The sequence below is a fragment of the Denticeps clupeoides genome, unplaced genomic scaffold (genome assembly GCF_900700375.1).
Source record: "Denticeps clupeoides unplaced genomic scaffold, fDenClu1.1, whole genome shotgun sequence".
NCBI classification, from domain to species: Eukaryota; Metazoa; Chordata; class Actinopteri; order Clupeiformes; family Denticipitidae; genus Denticeps; species Denticeps clupeoides.
Window position 1 is genome coordinate 144,822 of NW_021630089.1, and position 18,839 is coordinate 163,660.

An 18,839-nucleotide genomic window follows, 5' to 3' on the forward strand; every position below is an offset into this window, starting at 1 on the left:
GGTGGGTGGGATTTGGCGTGAGTCCCCGCCCCTTGTGCTTCACACGCTCCGCCCTCCCCGGGGAGAAGACTGGGCTGGGAACAGTTGCAGGCCCCGCCCAGTGGGAGGGTTGGATTGCAAAGCCCCGCCCCGTGTGGGTGGTTTTATAAGTCGTCACGTTGCGATGCGGCATTGAAACGCGAGACGTGACGCTCAGCAGCTGAACAGGTCGCCGCCTTCAACTCCTCTTCCGCAGGTAAGACGGGAACCGTGACTGTCCGCGTCTCGGTAACGACGGGTCATATTTTAAATATCTTGTGGAGTTAGTGGGTTTAAGTGTCTGGGGGCGGGGATCCGTGTACCGTTCTCTGGTGGTGATGGTCACGCGGCTCATGTTCGCACTTCCGTTAGTCAGAATCGCCATCACTTCCGCACCGTGTGTTTATTAAAAGCGTGTACTGGTGTACAGTGTGGGCTTTTTATTATCTCTTCTCGTGTTTCCTCTCCTGCCGTGTGACGTCACGGTGACACGCGCGGTGCCTACGTGCGGCAGCGCGAGTTCCGTTGGGCTGCGGATGGACGATGTGACGCACACGCACGTCCGTCCGTACGCGTCCATCTCGGTACGCACGTACACGTCCATGTCCATGTCCCACAAACGCACGCACGTACGCGTCCATGTCCCCACAAACTCACGCACGTACGCGTCCATGTCCCCACAAACGCACGCACGCACGTACGCGTCCATCTCGGTACGCACCTACGCGTATATCCACGCACGTAGTTCGCACAGGGTGATTTTGAGCCTGTGGTGAACAGATCCTGGTCTGATGCTTCCTGAGAGGAGATTTGGAGCGTGAACGGAACACTAATGCTGAACAGGCGCTTCTCACAGAGGCCTATTGAAGGCCTCCGAACATCCATGATTGGTTACTGAGCTCATGAGTCCCTCCCCCATTAATCACCATGGTGACGGTAGATGTGGTGAAGTGGGAGGGGCTGTTGTCCCTGCTGTTACGTAACCTGATTGAATGTGCAGAATGGAGGATTTTATGCCCGAGTTCCTCTCCATGGTAACCGCTTCAGAACGCTGTCACCGATTTATCACCTGATCCCGTCTCTCCCAGGCTCTACACCCGCTACCAGGATGACGCACCAGTACCCCGCTCTGAGCTCCGAGCAGAAGAAGGAGCTCCAGGAGATCGCCCAGCGCATCGTGGCTCCAGGAAAAGGCATCCTGGCTGCAGACGAGTCCACCGGTCAGTGCTGCTCGCATCTGCTGGGGTTCGGTCCCCCTAGTGGTGTGAATGCAGGACACTTGGCAACAATTAGGCATTCACATTTACAGTATTTACCAGACGCCCTTATCCAGACTGACTTACAGTCAGGAGTTACAGGGACAGTCCCCCCCTGGAGACACTCAGGGTTAAGTGTCTTGCTCAGGGACATGATGGTAGTTAGTGGGGTTTGAACCTGGGTCTTCTGGTTCATAGGCGAGTGTGTTACCCACTAGGCTACTACCACACCCACATTTATAGTGTATTTATAAGCCCCTCCTCTAATTTTGCTGCAGTAAATGTGCCTTATGTGTCTTTATTAAGAAATGTTACTGTTGATGAGTCGGACATGAATGACCTGGCTGCCTGGTTTAACTATAAATTAAGTCAGATGGGCCTTCATTAATTGTATTAAAAATTCTCCTTTTGAAAGTGAAGTGATTGTCACATGTGTTACACAGCAGCACAGCACACGGTGCACACAGTGAAATGTGTCCTCTGCATTTATCCCATCACCCTGAGTGAGCAGTGGGCAGCCATGACAGGCGCCCGGGGAGCAGTGTGTGGGGACGGTGCTTTGCTCAGTGGCCCCTTGGCGGATCGGGATTCGAACCGGCAACCTTCTGATTACGGGGCTGCTTCCTTAACCACTAGGCCACTGCTGCCCCGGACGAGTAAAGTAGCAGAGGATGTTTGTACAATTAATTAATATGTGGAAAATCTGTCCATCAACAGCGTTAGACAGACGCTCTTATCCAGAGTGACTTAATTTCCGTAATTTCCCTGTTTCAGTATTTCCTGAAAAGGAAGGTTTTTAAAGATCGGATGAGCGTTTTCACACGGCAGCTCAAGACCTTCCTCTTTAGAGAAGATTTAGATGAACTTGTGACCTTCTTCTTGTCTGACTTCTGTATAGAAACTAGAACAGAGTGAATAAAAAGGTTGTATTCATAGTTGGGGGTCCTAGTGAACCAGAACTGACCACTTCATCCATGGTGACATGGACGCACGTTGTAAGTCGCTCTGGATGAGGGCGTCTGGTAAATAACTTAACTCAGCCACTCCTGTCAGTGCTGATGAACCATAGAGCTGTTTCTGCAGACTGATTGTGTGTGTGTGTGTGTGTGTGTGTACAACAGGAAGTATGGCAAAGCGGCTGAACCCCATCGGTGTGGAAAACACTGAGGAAAACCGGCGTCTGTACCGCCAGCTCCTCTTCACTGCTGACCAGCGCATTGACAGCTGCATCGGTGGGGTCATCTTCTTCCACGAGACCCTGTACCAGTCCACCGATGACGGCACCAACTTCGCCAAACTCATCAAGGACCGCGGCATTGTTGTGGGCATCAAGGTACGTAGACGTGTAGGCGCGGCCCGCGGCCGGGTTCCCTGTTAAAGCTGCTCTGTGCTTTCAGGTGGATAAAGGTGTGGTTCCACTGGCAGGAACCAACGGTGAGACCACCACCCAGGGTGAGTGGGGCTACGCGGCGCTTCCCGTCTTTTCATGGCCGCCGGTGGCATGAAACTGACCTGTGTGTGTGTGTGTGTGTGTAGGGCTGGACGGCCTCTCGGAACGCTGTGCCCAGTATAAGAAGGACGGGGCCGACTTTGCGAAGTGGCGCTCTGTGCTGAAGATCTCTGAGACCACGCCCTCTGAGCTTGCCATCATGGAGAACGCCAACGTGTTGGCGCGCTACGCCAGCATCTGCCAGCAGGTGTCGCTGCCTCTGCATCTACACAACATTACATTTACATTTACAGCATTTACCAGACGCCCTTATCCAGAGCGCCTTACAACCAGTAGTTACAGGGACAGTCCCCCCCTGGAGACACTCAGGGTTAAGTGTCCTGCTCAGGGACACGATGGTAGTAAGTGGGGTTTGAACCTGGGTCTTCTGGTTCATAGACGAGTTTGTTACACGCTAGGCTACTACCACCCAGTAGTTACAGGGACAGTCCCCCCCTGGAGACACTCAGGGTTAAGTGTCCTGCTCAGGGACGCGATGGTAGTAAGTGGGGTTCGAACCTGGATCTTCTGGTTCGTAGGCGAGTGTGTTACCCGCTAGGCTACTCCCTGGTCTTGTCTATGTGGAGCGTGACACCAGCCTGTCTCTCTGTGCAGAACGGCATCGTTCCCATCGTGGAGCCCGAGATCCTGCCGGACGGAGAGCACGACCTCCGGCGCTGCCAGTACGTTACTGAGAAGGTGAGCAGGAGACGTGGAACGTGTGTCCTGGTCTGGAGACGCGGTTTTGAACCCCCTGTCCCCCCCAGGTTTTGGCTGCCTGCTACAAGGCCCTGTCTGACCACCACGTCTACCTGGAGGGGACTCTGTTGAAACCCAACATGGTGACTCCGGGCCACGCTTGCCCCACCAAATTCAGTAATGAGGAGATCGCCATGGCGACAGTGACCGCTCTACGGCGCACTGTCCCGCCTGCGGTCCCAGGTTGGACGGTTGAATGCTGCCGTTGCTTCACGATTGCTTCCCGTGTTGGTGTCAGGTCCTCAGCCAGGTGTTTTCTTCTCAGGTGTGACCTTCCTGTCTGGAGGCCAGAGCGAGGAGGAAGCCTCAATCAACCTGAACGCCATTAACATCTGCCCCCTGCCCAAACCGTGGGCTCTGACGTTCTCCTACGGCCGCGCCCTCCAGGCCTCCGCCCTCGGCGCGTGGCGTGGGGAGAAGGCCAACGAGAAGGCAGCCACTGAGGAGTTCGTCAAGCGCGCTGAGGTGAGGACGCCGGGACCGGCGCTCGGCCCCGCCCTGCACGCCGCAGACTAACATACCTTCTGTCCCTTCAACAGGCCAACGGACTGGCATCACAGGGCAAGTACGTCTCCAAGGGCGGCAGCGGCGCGGCAGGGAAGTCCCTGTACGTGGCCAACCACGCCTACTGAGAGCATTCCTCCAACCACGAGTCACCGCTCATGTCACACGCCTGCTCTGTCCTCTGTACTTTAGTGTCTTGGAATGACCCACTAATAATAGTCATAAACCGATTCCGAATATCTAGCAGTTTATAGCATCGCTGGACAGGAGCTGATGGACCACTGCGCCCCCGTTGCACTCGGTATTTCCTCCCACTTGCTCACTCGTAAAGAAATGTTGGGGCGTTTCACCCTCGCAATGATGGATTTTGCTGGTTGTGTGTGCGCTGTGTTCTGTACATTTATAATGGTTAAATAGGGAAAAAATATATATATGTGTGTGTGTCTACATCTACACCCTAAATGTGCAGTCGTGTAGATCTGTGTGACGCTTCGTCTCTGTGCTCCCCAAATCCCTGCCCCACCCGAGGGCCCAGTCCCCCTGATCTGAGTGACTGTTGGCTGTATTGGACCAAGCTGGGCCCTGTGGGGTCGACCTGCTGCAGTGTTGATGTTTGTGACTGTGTTCTATAAGGACTTTGAGTCTTAGTTCAATCTAAAATGACAAAATTAAAAATGTTGATAACGTGATTGGTGTATTGATTTATTTATTTATTTATTTTAATTATTTACCATGTCTGGGTCTGAAACCACAAAATGTAATACTGAAAACCATGAGGTTTAAAAATGCTGCATTAGAGAAGAGCAGCGAATAAGCAATAAGAGACCTGCTTTAGAGACCACCTCCAGGCTCAATGTAAGAACTTCACTGAACCCCACGGTGAAAACCATATTATGGCTTCTAGCACCTTTTCCACATTATGTTGTTTTACAGCCTTATAACAATATGGATAAAAAAAAAAAAAAATCCCCTGAATTACATACAACACCCCATAATCTCAATGTGAAAAAAGTTCTTGCGGTTTGGCAAATTTATTAAAAATAAAAAACCTGACAACTGAAATGTATAAAGTTTTCACAGCCTTTGCTCAAAACTGTTGATTCACCTTTGGCAGCAATTACAACCTCAAGTCTTTTTGAATATGATGCCGCGAGCACACCGATTAAGTGGGGCGGGGTGGCCTAGTGGTTAAGGAGGCGACCCCTCCGGGTGCCTGTCATGGTGCCCATTGCTCACTCAGGGTGATGGTTAAATACAGAGGACACATTTCACTGTGTGCTGCGCTACAGTGTTTCACAATGACTTTCACTTCACTTTTTATCCTGGTTCACCCATTCCTCTCTGCTGCACCTCTCAAGCCCCATCAGGTTGGATGTGAAGTGTCGGTGCAGCCATTTTATGATCTCTCCAGAGAACCAAGTCTGGGCTCTGGTGGGGCCACTCGGGGACGTACACAGAGTTGTCCTGAAGCCACTCCTTTCATATCTTGGCTGCGTTCTGTCCCCCCAGTCTCAGTTCAAGAGTGCTTTAGGACGTCTCTGTACATTGCTGCAGACATCGTTCCCTCTATCCTGACTAGTCTCCCAGTTCCACAGCATGATGCTGACACCACCATGCTTCACTGTAGGGATGGTATTGGCCTTGTTTCCTCCGAACGTGACACCTGGCATTCACACCAAAGAGTTCAATCTTTGTCTCATCAAACCGAAATGTTGTTTCTCATGGTCTGAGAGTCCTTCCATATGGTCACTACCAGACAGGTCTGATTGGTGAAACACCGCACAGCAAAATATGTCCTCTGCTTTTAATAAGTAAAAACAGACGTTTTAGGGCATTTTAAAATAACATTTTTTTAATGAAATACCGATACCGATATCTCACCATACAAGTACACAGAGGCTAAAATGGCAAACGCACAATAAACAATACATCGCTGTATCATGAATTATATGAATATCATGCACCAAGTATGATCCATGCTTTGTGTTGATGGGTAAGCTGTGTTAATATAACTGTAATTATACAGCTCGAGGTCGGTGGAGGAATATGGTCAAAGTCTGGAAGTTGAAAGACTATAAACCCATTTTGAACTAAGTAAATAACAGCACACAGACAGTTGTGGAGAGATGAACTGCGCATTATAATCAGCAGTGAAAGTGAAGTGTGATTGAAACGTGTCCTCTTTATTTAACCATCACCATTGGTGACAGTTTCCTTACCCGCTAGGCCACCACTGTGACGGGGACAGTCCCCCTGTCCTGCTGAGGACATTCCAACCAATGACTGCGCGGCATCCGCGAACTCCCGCCCCCCTACTTGTGATTGGACAGCGTTTCCTAACGCAGCTTCTGATTGGTCAGCGGCCAAGACGGACCGGAAGTCTGTGGCCGTCGTTTCATTCGCGATGGCCGCGGTGGAAGTGGGTGAGTTTCCTTTTCATTCTTCCCCGTCGCCGCCGGTCTCCGCGGCCGCAGAGCGGAATGAAAGTCCGGCCTGTTCTCTCCGACCCAGAGAAGCAGCGCGGCCGCTCGGCCGCCGTCGCCATCGCCGCGCTGGTGATCGCCGCGGGGATCCCTCTCTGGTGGAAGACGACGGAGACGTACCGGGCCTGGCTGCCCGCGGCGCGGATCGGCGAGCTGGAGGCGCTGCAGGTGACACGGTCAAGCGACACTACAAGATATAAAATGTCGAGCACAGACAGTATGTTATTAAAGTTCTATTCCTCTTCTTAACGTCCCTTGACAGTGACAGTAAAGCTCAGTCTTACCTTCTAAAACTGCACAGGCGTCGCTAAAATATATTATATGTGGCAGGGACAGTCCCCGCCTGTCTGGTGGGGTTCATTTTACTCTCCATGATCAACACCCATCCTGCACCACAATATAAATTAATAGTCACTTTAATGCACACATTCAATCAGCACAACCTAGGAAAAATAACTGAGGCATAATGAGCTTGGATTGACAGTCTTATGAATGAATGAATTGTACTTATTTGGTTGGTCCATGCATTCATGACGTCAGCTGGTGATAACTAGTATATAAGGGGCCATGGTTGGTAAGAATGAGACGGTAGCAGCGGTGGGACGTCTGTATGGGACGACGTCTGTGATCTGATGCATTAGAAGTTCTCACTGCCCGCTGTTATTCCTCCTCCATCCTCACACTGTTGTCTGGTGCAGCTTGAGCTCCGCGTGGAGGTCGAAGTCGTATTTGCCAGAGGAACCTTGAGCCCCGAGCAGCAGAAGAAGGTACCAGCCAGTCGGATGCGTGAGCAGCAGCAGCAGGTGGATGGTGAGGAGGACGGATGAGCTCCTCAGCTGCTCCTGAAGTTCAGATTGTTCACGCTTTTTATTCTACCTCAGATAAAACCGGCCTGAAGTTCACATATGAGACCAGGTTCCGCACGGCCACCGTCATGGAGGAGGATGCGCTGAATCAGCCCACTGCTGCAGGTCCGTCTCTTACTGCAATCGAACGATGTCCACAGATCGGGACCTAGTGGTCCAAATGATGGATTTCAATGATGAATATTTAAAGAACTTATGAAAGTTGCTGTAAATCTAAATCTTTATGCCTTGTAGAGGCTGACCACGCCCTTCACACGCTCACTGAGACATCCTGTGGTTCTGTGGTCATCTACATCATCCCAGAGGCTTCTGCTCTGCTCCCGCAGGTGAGGCTGCGGCCGTCCAGGGATCAGGCTCCTGTCTCCGCAGCTTTTCAACCCTTGTCTGTTGCAGGACATGCGGGTGTATGTGGGCAGGAGCCGGACGGCGTTGTTGAGAAGCCAGGTGGCGTCTGTGGTTGGGGCGGGGCTGCCGGAGGTGCTCGCTGCGCTGGACCCGCAGATGGAGCAGGTGCTGCAGACCATGAGCTTCAACCACCAAGACGTCACGGCCGCCCTCACTGACCGGCTGCGTCCAGGACTGTCCACCAGGGACAGCTTGGCTGACAGCATGAGGGCTTTCAAGTCCAGCCCTGGTAAGGTTTAACGTTAAGAGTGTACGGTGTACCAGATGGTTACATACACTGTATAAACGGTGACGTTTCCCCCACTATCTGACATTAAATCAGTTAGGATTCCCAAAATCATTTCTATTTGATAAATGTGGGAATAATGACGGTTTGTACAGCATTGTGCATTACTTTGTTTGAAGGCGTAGTAATCTTCATGGAGGACGACTGTCCATCTATTCAGACAATCATACACAAGAACAAAACATGTCCAGCCATCAAACCAGGAAAGAGATGGCATCTGTGTCCCAGGAATGGGGCGGGTGGTAGTAGCCTAGCGGTGTAACACACTCACCTACGAACCAGAAGACCCAGGTTCGAACCCCACTTACTACCATCGTGTCCCTGAGCAGGACACGTAACCCTGAGTGTCTCCAGGGGGGGACTGTCCCTGTAACTACTGACTGTAAGTCGCTCTGGATAAGGACGTCTGGTAAACGCTGTAAATGTTGGTATGAAATAAGCATTTAAATCCTAAGTAGAAACAAAAGGCCTTGAAGCTGGTAAGAGTCATTAAAGTAAAGTGAAGTGATGTCACATGTCATACACAGCAGCACAGCACACGGTGCACACCTCTGTATTTACCCTTGATGAGCAGTGGGCACCATGACAGGCGCCCGGGGAGCAGTGTGTGGGGACGGTGCTTTGCTCAGTGGCACCTTGGCGGATCGGGATTCGAACCGGCAACCTTCTGATTACGGGGCCGCGTCCTTAACCGCTAGGACACCACTGGCCCCATTAAACAGCAGGGCTGCATTGGCCAGGAATGGACCCCGAGCCTCCCGCGTGGCAGGCCGCTGTTAAAGGTCCCCTATTATGGAATATTTTTTTGCTTTTATATCGTGTTAAATTGTCTTGTTGGTCCACTAATTCTGTATCTGAAGTCTCCTTCTGAAATTCAGTCTTGGTGCAGAATTACATCCACTTTGTTCCAGTCCCACAATGAGATTTCCCAGGATGCACCGCTTCACCGTCTGTAGCTTTAAATGCCAATGAGGAGGAGAGCGGCCAATAGAAGTTGAGGGAAAATTCACGGAAATGACGTCATCAACACCTTCCACCAACCACAATGTTTGGCGAGGACAGGAAGTCCTGTCTGTTTTTCCAGAAAAACATAAATGAACCCACCGGTTCCTCAGAGTCTCGCATGACGGACCTAAAAAAAATACATTTGTGCTCATTTTTACATCCAATCACCACGCAACTGCGATGCTTCTTACGTTCGGAAGCCATGACGCTCGGTGGAGATCATGTTTTAGGGGCGGGGCGAGCGAAGCATGAGAAACAGGGGCTAACGCCATACGCCATAAGGGGACGAATTCCAGTGAAGCATAATGAACAAACACGCGTTACACCGACCGCCATTTCTAGCCACGGCAGGACCATAGACAGGCCGGGGAACTCGTGTTAATGTTCAATCATCTCACAAAGTGAAATTGTCATGATACGGCCCTTTATGGACAACAGGGTCAATGTTTTGGAGTGGCCACCACATGAAAGCCGTACAGAAGAAAGTGTTGTGTAAATACGGGCTGGGTATGGAAGTGTTTGAGGAGACCTTCGTCTGGTTATCCAGGGTATGAAATCACCTTCAGCCTGCTGAATCCCGACCCCAAGCACCACCAGCTGCACTGGGACGTGGAGGCGGCGCTGGACGCCTACATCTACCCTCTGCTGCACAAGATGGCCCCCGTCGCCAACTTCTCCGTGGACTCGCAGGTACGCGGCTCTGGGCGAGTTGTGATGCGGAACCTGCTTTTTTTTAATCCACCTCCTCTTGTAGATCTTGTACTATGCGGTTCTGGGCGTGAATCCGCGCTACGATGCCTCCGCGTCTGCATACACGCTCAGCGCGGACAGCCTTGCACACGTCATTAACCCTGTGGAGGCTCGACTAGGTCGGTGTGTGTAAGAACGTCCTTTTTAAGGGATCTTTTGAGTGTTCTTTGTTATATTTTCTCCTGTCCTTCCTCAGGCTCGAATGCTGCCTCCTCCAACCCCGTCCTGAACTTCCTGCTGTACGTCCCCGACTCGCTCCACTCGCCCCTCATCATCAGGAATGACCAGAAGCAGGAGGTGGCGTCCAACGCCTTCCACAGCCCCCGCTGGGGAGGGATTATGGTACCAGCACGTCTCAGTGCTCATCATGGAACTGGTCTGATAATGCTGTTGTCCCAATTTCCCCTTCAGTCCCTTAGAACCGTTTTTATCTTATTTTATCTCACTGACGCCAACTGCAGGCTCACTCTACCACTCTACTCTATCACTCCTTCCCACCTTTTTTCTCCCTCCTACAGATGTTTTTGTGTGCAGAAGGGTCAAGTGTCGGGGTGTCAACTGTAGGGCCTGTCAAAGCCCATTGAGACGTACTGTACGTGATTATTACGCCCTGGTCTAGAACAGGAAAGCAGGAGAGAAACACTACGGACGTTTTTAACAATTGTAATAAGTAAAAAGAAATTCTTTTAATCCTGGACACAGAGACGAAACAAAGCAGTCAGGCCACTAAGAACAGGCCACTCCGACTGGACTTCTGTATTGCAGACAGGGGACGTTACAAGGACATCGTTCGTTACACAGATCTGACCACCACACATGAAGCTGAAGGAGACCTGAGACGTGTCCGGTGTGTTTTCCTGTCCTGGTTCTTTTAGGTGTACAACGTGGATGGCGCATATGGCAACGACACGCAGTTCCCAGTGGACATCGCCATTGACATGTCCAGAGTGATGGGCGTCTTCTTGTCACAGCTCAGGTGGCCTTTATTTGATACCTGCTGTCTTCTCTTGAACAGTCTGTATTGACTGACTGACTGGCTGTCTGTATGTGGACACAACAGGCTGATGCTGGGCTTCCAGCAGACTGGTGCTCCTCCAGGCTTCGTGCTGGAGGCCGCTGGCAGGGAGGGCGTGGCGGAATGGGAGCTGGACCGGCTGCTGTGGAGTCGCAGTGTGGAGAACGTGGCCACGGCCAGCGCCTCCATCACCTCCCTCGCTCAGCTGCTGGATCAGATCGCCAACATCGTCATCAATGACAACATCGCACAGCAGGTGAGTGGAAAAGGCCGGAACGCCACGCTGAGGCCGCGCGGACGTTCCTCACCCGCTCCTCCTGCCGCTCCCTCAGGTGGCCAGTGCCGTGACGGCGCTTCAGGCCGCGGTGGCCGAGCTGGAGGCGGGGAATCTGGCCCTCGCCCTGGAGCACAGCCGGGAGGCCATCTCCGCGTCGGAACGGGCCTTTTTTGACCCATCGCTGCTTCATCTCCTCTACTTCCCCGATGACCAGAAGTTTGCCATTTACATCCCCCTGTTCCTGCCCATGTGTGTCCCCATCCTGCTGTCTCTGCTGAAGATCTTTCGAGAGGTGCAGCAGCATCGTGCTGAGAAACGGGCCAAGCGGGATTGACGGATGTCGCACATCAGTGTCTGGACCGGATGGCCGTGCCACTTCTCAGATGTTTACATTTATTTATTATGGGACTCGTTTTACAAAATTAAACTAATTTAAAAAAAAATGATCTTCTCAATTTCATCTCTGCTATCGAAATATCACGTTGAAGTGAATGGGCTTTCTAAAATGTAGTTAATCCTAGTAATAAAATAATCCTTTCCCTGCGGATTATTTGCAAAAAGCCGTCGTCCGACGAGAGCCGTCTTTGCGACAGTTTGCGCCTCTGGGCGCCGCTTTACGGCAGGCTGTTTAGAAGCGCGTCAGCAGCGCGGGGAAGGAGCCGCGGCGCCATTTTGAGGAAGAATCGTTTCTCCTTTTTTGTGTTTTGTGAGTTTCGACTCGTCGCTACTTGTGACCAGGAGACATTTCCGCCAGTTCCCTGCGTGATATTCCCGTGTTGTGGCTGGTACTGGGTCGGCGGGGAGATGTCCGGCGGCGGGGTGATCCGAGGCCCGGCGGGGAACAACGACTGCAGGATCTACGTGGGGAACCTGCCACCCGACATCCGCACCAAGGACGTGGAGGACGTGTTCTACAAGTACGGGGCCATCCGCGACATCGACCTGAAAAACCGCAGGGGAGGACCGCCGTTCGCCTTCGTGGAGTTCGAGGACCCGAGGTGCGGAGGAGGTTCGGTGAAACGGGGCCTTGCGAGTGTGAAGATGTCTGCTGATTATTCCAGTGGTGCAACTTCTATTATACTGTAGCGCAGCTGGGCGATTGTTCCTGGAATTATTATGATAAACGCTAATATTTTAACTCATTAATTTAGCTTTTCTAATTCGGTTAACTAAAAAATAAACTAATACAACCCGAAATTAAAATATGACCCAGACAGGATCCTTACTAAATATGAATAAAAGCCCTAAATGAACACGTTAACGCCACTATTACGTACGACTTCCACGACTGCGAAGCAGCATGTAGTTTGATAAACTGGAGTAAATGAAGTCGCCGTGTCCGGTAGTCGAGGACCGCGGTGACGTCGCCGTGTCCGGTAGTCGAGGACCGCGGTGACGTCGCCGTGTCCGGTAGTCGAGGACCGCGGTGACGTCGCCGTGTCTGGTACTCGAGGACCGCGGTGACGTCGCCGTGTCCGGTACTCGAGGACCGCGGTGACGTGTCCGGTACTCGAGGACCGCGGTGACGTGTCCGGTAGTCGAGGACCGCGGTGACGTCGCCGTGTCCGGTACTCGAGGACCGCGGTGCCGTGTCCGGTAGTCGAGGACCGCGGTGACGTCGCCGTGTCCGGTAGTCGAGGACCGCGGTGCCGTGTCCGGTAGTCGAGGACCGCGGTGACGTGTCCGGTAGTCGAGGACCGCGGTGACGTCGCCGTGTCCGGTAGTCGAGGACCGCGGTGCCGTGTCCGGTAGTCGAGGACCGCGGTGACGTCGCCGTGTCCGGTAGTCGAGGACCGCGGTGCCGTGTCCGGTAGTCGAGGACCGCGGTGCCGTGTCCGGTAGTCGAGGACCGCGGTGCCGTGTCCGGTAGTCGAGGACCGCGGTGACGTCGCCGTGTCCGGTAGTCGAGGACCGCGGTGCCGTGTCCGGTAGTCGAGGACCGCGGTGACGTGTCCGGTAGTCGAGGACCGCGGTGACGTGTCCGGTAGTCGAGGACCGCGGTGACGTCGCCGTGTCCGGTACTCGAGGACCGCGGTGCCGTGTCCGGTAGTCGAGGACCGCGGTGACGTCGCCGTGTCCGGTAGTCGAGGACCGCGGTGCCGTGTCCGGTAGTCGAGGACCGCGGTGACGTCGCCGTGTTGCTTCTTGTCTCCACAGAGATGCCGAGGACGCCGTGTACGGACGAGATGGCTATGACTACGACGGGTACCGCCTGCGGGTGGAGTTTCCCAGGAGCGGCCGCGGTGGGGGCCGTGGTGGTGGTGCCGGGGGCGGAGCGGGAGCCCCCAGGGGTCGGTACGGACCGCCGTCTCGCCGCTCGGAGTACCGGGTGATCGTGTCAGGTGGGTACCGCCGCGCCCGCCCGCCCGGGCGTACGTACGTGCCGGGACTGACCCGCCGCCGTGTCCCCGCAGGACTCCCCCCGAGCGGCAGCTGGCAGGACTTGAAGGATCACATGCGTGAAGCAGGTGATGTATGTTATGCCGACGTTTTCCGGGACGGCACCGGCGTAGTGGAGTTTGTGCGCAAGGAAGACATGACCTACGCTGTACGAAAGCTGGATAACACTAAGTTCCGCTCGCACGAGGTAGGTGGGAGGGGCGTGGCACGCGCAGGGCATAGCTGGTGGGAGGTAAGGAGGTTCGAGCTCCCTTGTTCCGTCCAGCTTCTCGGAAAGACTCTGCTGTCCTTGCAGGGCGAGACGGCCTACATCCGCGTGAAGGTGGACGGACCGCGCAGCCCCAGCTACGGACGCTCGCGCTCCCGCAGCCGGAGCCGCAGCAACAGCCGCAGCCGCAGCTACTCGCCGCGGCGCAGCCGGGGGTCGCCCCGCTACTCGCCGCGCCACAGCCGCTCCCGCTCCCGCACCTGAGCGCCGCCGGGACGGTCCAGTTCTCCTGTACTTACTAACGTTCACTTCCCGCCGCGTTTTATGTTCACTTTGATTTTTAGCCGGTTAATTTTGGGTCCTCCCCCCGATCCCCGCCTCCCCTCCACTCGACCCCGCCCGTCCCCTCTCTGTACTCATCCTCTGTTCTGTCGTGTCCTGTTTCTGTTCGTTTAATGAAGGGAGAAGGTGGCCATTGATGTGTTTGAATTTGGGAGGGAACGTTGTTTTTGGTTTTTCAATGCTGTTCTATTTTTACCTTTTCATGTGTCTTTCTATAGACATCAGAGACGCAGGATTAAAGTGCTTTGGAATAAAGGATTGTGAAGCACAGTTCATTCATATTAGGATAAAGCGTTTGTGGAGGAGGAGGAGCAGGCAGTTCAATTAAGGAGGCAATGGTATGACAGCAAGTGGCTCAAGTCACCTTAAAACCAACAAAATGGCCGATCCTTTTCTGTGAAAGGCACAACTAGACGTGTAGCGCAGCTGTCATCGTTCTCATTTCCATTCACTAGTTCATCGACTGCTAAGCATGCATGTCTGAATGTTGCAATGCTTGTGCACCATACAGAGCTTTTGCTATTGTGTAAAATGGTTTTGGCCTATTTTTCTACCAAAATTTATTTTTAGCCCCAGGCAGCAGTAGTTGAAAAAGGAAAATGTGTGACAACTGATTTTTACCTGGAAAAGTAGCTAAAACGTGTGAATTTGCTTCCATATCCTCCATTTCCCCCATTCAGATGTAAAAGGTAGCAGTCCTGTGAACTGTGAACAGCTCCTACATGTATTTGTAGACATTTTTGCTAGTTTCTGATTCTAACTTGTTGCCTCCTTTTTTTGTTTTTATTTATTTTACTTTATTTTTTTGATTTTGCCGGTATTTCTAAGGTTTGGATTGGAGGGGCTCACTGTGTCCCGATCCTTGGAGCCGGATCATTGGATCAGTTCAGGATCAGGAGCAGGATTAGGATTAGGATAAGGATGGATACAAGGAGCGGGATCATATTACCGGGAGCGGGAACCGTAGGAGAGGATCCCAACCCCAGCCCACCCCTCACCAAACCACAGTTAAAGGAAGTTCAAAAACTTTCAAATTGGCTTCTGTAGTCCCAAATTCATTTTTTCTTTTTATGGAACCCCAGAGGAGTGTGCATGGGATCCAACGATTGATTTTTTTTTTTTTTTTTATAATTATAATAAAGTTAATTTGGTGTTAAAATGGAGCAAAACAAGGAGGACCAGGAGGCTGGATCGATCTCCTAGGATGGAATCGGCATAAGGAATTTGGTAACTAGAAGGGTCTTGGTTGTGGGTGGGTGGGCAGTGTTCTGTGTTTATGAGGGTTTTGTTTTTGAGTTGCATTTAATCGATTAAAAACTCTTTACTCTTGTAGGGATTTAATGTGAGCAAAGTAATGCCCCCACCTACACAAACAATAAAAAAAGATGAAAAAGTCACCGAATTTTGTGTTTGGTCATTTTTGGCTCTTGGTCTAAAGGTGGGAAGGTTGGGTTAGTCTAGGACCTGGGATCAGAAGATCTGGGCTTCTCCACCAAACCACGTAAAACTGTCCTGGGCCGAAAGGTGCTGTGTACAAGAAGCACTAGAGCATTAGTATTAACAGTGGAAGTAAAAAACGGTACTATTACTAACAGTACTGAGCAGTATTTAAGGTGGAACTGGTTGTCAGATGCCCTCCAGCCAGTCAGAGAATCTCTCTGCGGCCCTGACTCCCCCGTAAACAGAATAAAAAACCGATCCGTGGCCATGCAATGATGTCAGGGCAGCATGGGCACACAAAAAAATTAAATTGCGACCCCACCGCGATGCCCCCCGGGTAACGACCAGATACATTCTGGTGACGTGACAAATGTTTCGTAAAGCAAGTAGGGAGTACTGGTTCACGGAACAAAACGCAGACAAACTGGAGCTACTAGAAAACGCGCAGAGCGAGAAGCCGCTCCAGCCAATCAGAGCCGCGGCGCAGCGGGGTGGGCTGGGCCGAGCAATCAAAGCGCTGCACGCAGAGCTGCGGACGTTCGAGCTGCCTCCTCAACAGCGGTTCTACCAGGTACTCCACTTCTTAATAACCGAGACGGGCCAGAGACCGAACTGACCAGCATGGTGGTCAACAGCGGTTCTACCAGGTACTCCACTTCTTAATAACCGAGACGGGCCAGAGACCGAACTGACCAGCATGGTGGTCAACAGCGGTTCTACCAGGTACTCCACTTCTTAATAACCGAGACGGGCCAGAGACCGAACTGACCAGCATGGTGGTCAACAGCGGTTCTACCAGGTACTCCACTTCTTAATAACCGAGACGGGCCAGAGACCGAACTGACCAGCATGGTGGTCAACAGCGGTTCTACCAGGTACTCCACTTCTTAATAACCGAGACAGGACAGAGACTGAACTGACCAGCATGGTGGTCAACAGCGGTTCTACCAGGTACTCCACTTCTTAATAACCGAGACAGGCCAGAGACCGAACTGACCAGCATGGTGGTCAACAGCGGTTCTACCAGGTACTCCTTCTTATAAACCAAAACGTGGTCTGAGACCGAACTGACCAGCATGGTGGTCAACAGCGGTTCTACCAGGTACTCCACTTCTTAATAACCGAGACAGGCCAGAGAACGCGGCAGAGACCGAACTGACCAGCATGGTGGTCAACAGCGGTTCTACCAGGTACTCCTTATAAACCAAAACGTGGTCTGAGACCGAACTGACCAGCATGGTGGTCAACAGCGGTTCTACCAGGTACTCCACTTCTTAATAACCGAGACAGGCCAGAGACCGAACTGACCAGCATGGTGGTCAACAGCGGTTCTACCAGGTACTCCATTTCTTATAAACCAAAACGTGGTCAGAGACCGAACTGACCAGCATGGTGGTCAACAGCGGTTCTACCAGGTACTCCACTTCTTAATAACCGAGACAGGCCAGAGACCGAACTGACCAGCATGGTGGTCAACAGCGGTTCTACCAGGTACTCCACTTCTTAATAACCGAGACAGGCCAGAGACCGAACTGACCAGCATGGTGGTCAACAGCGGTTCTACCAGGTACTCCTTCTTATAAACCAAAACGTGGTCTGAGACCGAACTGACCAGCATGGTGGTCAACAGCGGTTCTACCAGGTACTCCACTTCTTAATAACCGAGACGGGCCAGAGACCGAACTGACCAGCATGGTGGTCAACAGCGGTTCTACCAGGTACTCTACTTCTTAATAACCGAGACAGGCCAGAGACCGAACTGACCAGCATGGTGGTCAATAACAGTTCTACCAGGTACTCCACTTCTTATAAACCAAAACGTGGTCTGAGACCGAACTCACCAGCATGGCCTAGCGGTTAAGGAAGCGGCCCCGTAATCAGAAGGTTGCCGGTTCGAATCCTGATCTGCCAAGGTACCACTGAGGTGCCACTGAGCAAAGCGCCGTCCCCACACACTGCTCCCCGGGCGCCTGTCATGGCTGCCCACTGCTCACTCAGGGTGATGGGTTGAATGCAGAGGACACATTTCACTGTGTGCACCGTGTGCTGTGTATCACATGTGACAATCACTTCACTTTATCTTTTATTTTATCAAAACGTGGTGGTCAACAGCAGTTCTACCAGGTACCGAGTGGTGGCCAGATACCGAACTGACCAGCATGGTGAAAATGGATCTCCAGTCCAACCTCTCCACACAGACCATGAAGCTGTGCGCAGACCTCCTCGTGGAATTCCATTTTTACCATTGAGTCCATGAGCTTGATTGTGGGATTTGTGAGATGTGTGGTCTTCAGCCATGATCCCAGCAGTGCTAGAATTCTCGTTCTTTGATGCTGACACCATGACTGACCGGAAGGCCGTGATCAAGAATGCGGACATGTCCGAGGACATGCAGCAGGACGCCGTCGACTGTGCCATGCAGGCCATGGAGAAATATAACATCGAGAAAGACATTGCTGCCTATATCAAAAAGGTAATTATGGCCACTAACTTTCTCTACAGTTTATGACAGATTATTATTTTGCCATTAAAGTGAAGTCTTCGCTGATTTTATTTTTTCCTCAAACAGGAATTTGACAAGAAATACAACCCTACATGGCATTGCATTGTGGGCAGAAATTTTGGCAGCTATGTGACTCATGAGACCAAACACTTCATCTATTTTTCTACCTGGGCCAAGTGGCCATTCTTCTCTTCAAATCGGGGTGAACAGACTGTATGGGGATTACCTGGCGATTTGTGGAAATGTATAATTTGTACATTATACATTATTTCGGGGTGGTAGTAGCCTAGTGGGTAACACACTTGCCTGTGAACCAGAAGACCCGGGTTCAAATCCCACTTACTACCATTGTGTCCCTGACAGGACACTTAATCCTAAATTGCTCCAGGGAGACTGTCCCTGTAAATACTGACTGTAAGTCGCTCTGGATAAGGGCGTCTGATAAATGCCGAAAATGTATTTTGATTTTCTGTACTTGCTTCAGTATAATATGCAGCATTCCTTCAAAATTAAGTTGTAACTTTTTGTTGCTTTTGATTTAGGTAATAAAAGCTAATATCGACGTAAAGTGACGTCACATTTGTGGGATTTTTATGGGATCGTTTTTAATATTGTAATATCGATCATGATTATAATGTCTACAAAGACCACAACAGATGGTGCGTGTAATGGATCTTGTCGAAGGAATGGGGCTAAATAAAAGAAGAGAAATTGGGAAAAACGATGAGTAAATAAAAGGGCCTCGTTTCACAGCGTGAAAAATTACGGTTTTGTGTCGCGACCCGCGAGTTTTATGTGAATGCATGTTGACCTTTGAACCCGGAAGTTGAGGC

General features: G+C 51.7%; 3 protein-coding genes and 1 pseudogene across 7 annotated transcripts; all 4 read left to right on the forward strand.

Annotated features, from left to right (window-relative positions):
- The first annotated feature begins 7 nt into the window (after window positions 1-7).
- Window positions 8-4,715, forward strand: LOC114782984 (fructose-bisphosphate aldolase C-B). The gene is made up of 9 exons (XM_028968632.1): window positions 8-235; window positions 1,107-1,238; window positions 2,396-2,607; window positions 2,672-2,726; window positions 2,811-2,971; window positions 3,379-3,462; window positions 3,531-3,705; window positions 3,788-3,987; window positions 4,062-4,715. The coding sequence occupies exons 2-9, from the start codon at window positions 1,127-1,129 to the stop codon at window positions 4,152-4,154; spliced, it is 1,092 nt and encodes a 363-aa protein (XP_028824465.1). The 5' UTR covers window positions 8-235; window positions 1,107-1,126; the 3' UTR covers window positions 4,155-4,715.
- A 1,684-nt stretch (window positions 4,716-6,399) lies between these two features.
- LOC114782998 (GPI transamidase component PIG-S-like) lies at window positions 6,400-11,556 on the forward strand. Of its 3 annotated transcripts, XM_028968651.1 has the most exons (12): window positions 6,400-6,449; window positions 6,538-6,677; window positions 7,208-7,319; window positions 7,391-7,480; window positions 7,610-7,701; window positions 7,769-8,009; window positions 9,619-9,761; window positions 9,826-9,940; window positions 10,018-10,163; window positions 10,697-10,797; window positions 10,882-11,092; window positions 11,169-11,556. In XM_028968651.1, the coding sequence occupies exons 1-12, from the start codon at window positions 6,431-6,433 to the stop codon at window positions 11,445-11,447; spliced, it is 1,689 nt and encodes a 562-aa protein (XP_028824484.1). In that variant the 5' UTR covers window positions 6,400-6,430; the 3' UTR covers window positions 11,448-11,556. The 3 variants fall into 3 exon arrangements, with proteins under 3 accessions (XP_028824484.1, XP_028824483.1, XP_028824485.1); XM_028968650.1 differs by having other exon boundaries at window positions 6,414-6,677; XM_028968652.1 differs by lacking the exon at window positions 6,400-6,449 and having other exon boundaries at window positions 6,661-6,677; window positions 7,208-7,312.
- A 166-nt stretch (window positions 11,557-11,722) lies between these two features.
- Window positions 11,723-15,460, forward strand: LOC114783000 (serine/arginine-rich splicing factor 1B). 3 transcript variants are annotated; one of them, XM_028968656.1, is made up of 5 exons: window positions 11,723-12,111; window positions 13,271-13,455; window positions 13,528-13,700; window positions 13,809-14,401; window positions 14,892-15,460. In XM_028968656.1, the coding sequence occupies exons 1-4, from the start codon at window positions 11,918-11,920 to the stop codon at window positions 13,983-13,985; spliced, it is 729 nt and encodes a 242-aa protein (XP_028824489.1). In that variant the 5' UTR covers window positions 11,723-11,917; the 3' UTR covers window positions 13,986-14,401; window positions 14,892-15,460. The 3 variants fall into 3 exon arrangements, with proteins under 3 accessions (XP_028824489.1, XP_028824487.1, XP_028824486.1); XM_028968654.1 differs by having other exon boundaries at window positions 11,724-12,111; window positions 13,528-14,012; window positions 14,282-14,401; XM_028968653.1 differs by having other exon boundaries at window positions 11,724-12,111; window positions 13,528-15,460.
- Window positions 15,461-17,618: 2,158 nt separating this feature from the next.
- LOC114783013 (dynein light chain 2, cytoplasmic-like) lies at window positions 17,619-18,212 on the forward strand (annotated as a pseudogene).
- The last annotated feature ends 627 nt before the right edge of the window (window positions 18,213-18,839 follow it).

Coding starts and splice junctions, on each gene's coding strand:
- LOC114782984 (XM_028968632.1), top strand. CDS start 1,127: ATGACGCACCAGTACCCCGCTCTGAGCTCCGAGCAGAAGAAGGAGCTC. Junction 2,608..2,671: donor GCATTGTTGTGGGCATCAAG/GTACGTAGACGT, acceptor CTGTGCTTTCAG/GTGGATAAAGGTGTGGTTCC. Junction 3,463..3,530: donor GCCAGTACGTTACTGAGAAG/GTGAGCAGGAGA, acceptor TGTCCCCCCCAG/GTTTTGGCTGCCTGCTACAA.
- LOC114782998 (XM_028968650.1), top strand. CDS start 6,507: ATGAAAGTCCGGCCTGTTCTCTCCGACCCAGAGAAGCAGCGCGGCCGC. Junction 7,320..7,390: donor GCAGCAGCAGCAGGTGGATG/GTGAGGAGGACG, acceptor ATTCTACCTCAG/ATAAAACCGGCCTGAAGTTC. Junction 10,798..10,881: donor GTCTTCTTGTCACAGCTCAG/GTGGCCTTTATT, acceptor TGGACACAACAG/GCTGATGCTGGGCTTCCAGC.
- LOC114783000 (XM_028968653.1), top strand. CDS start 11,918: ATGTCCGGCGGCGGGGTGATCCGAGGCCCGGCGGGGAACAACGACTGC. Junction 12,112..13,270: donor GTGGAGTTCGAGGACCCGAG/GTGCGGAGGAGG, acceptor TTGTCTCCACAG/AGATGCCGAGGACGCCGTGT. Junction 13,456..13,527: donor GTACCGGGTGATCGTGTCAG/GTGGGTACCGCC, acceptor GTGTCCCCGCAG/GACTCCCCCCGAGCGGCAGC.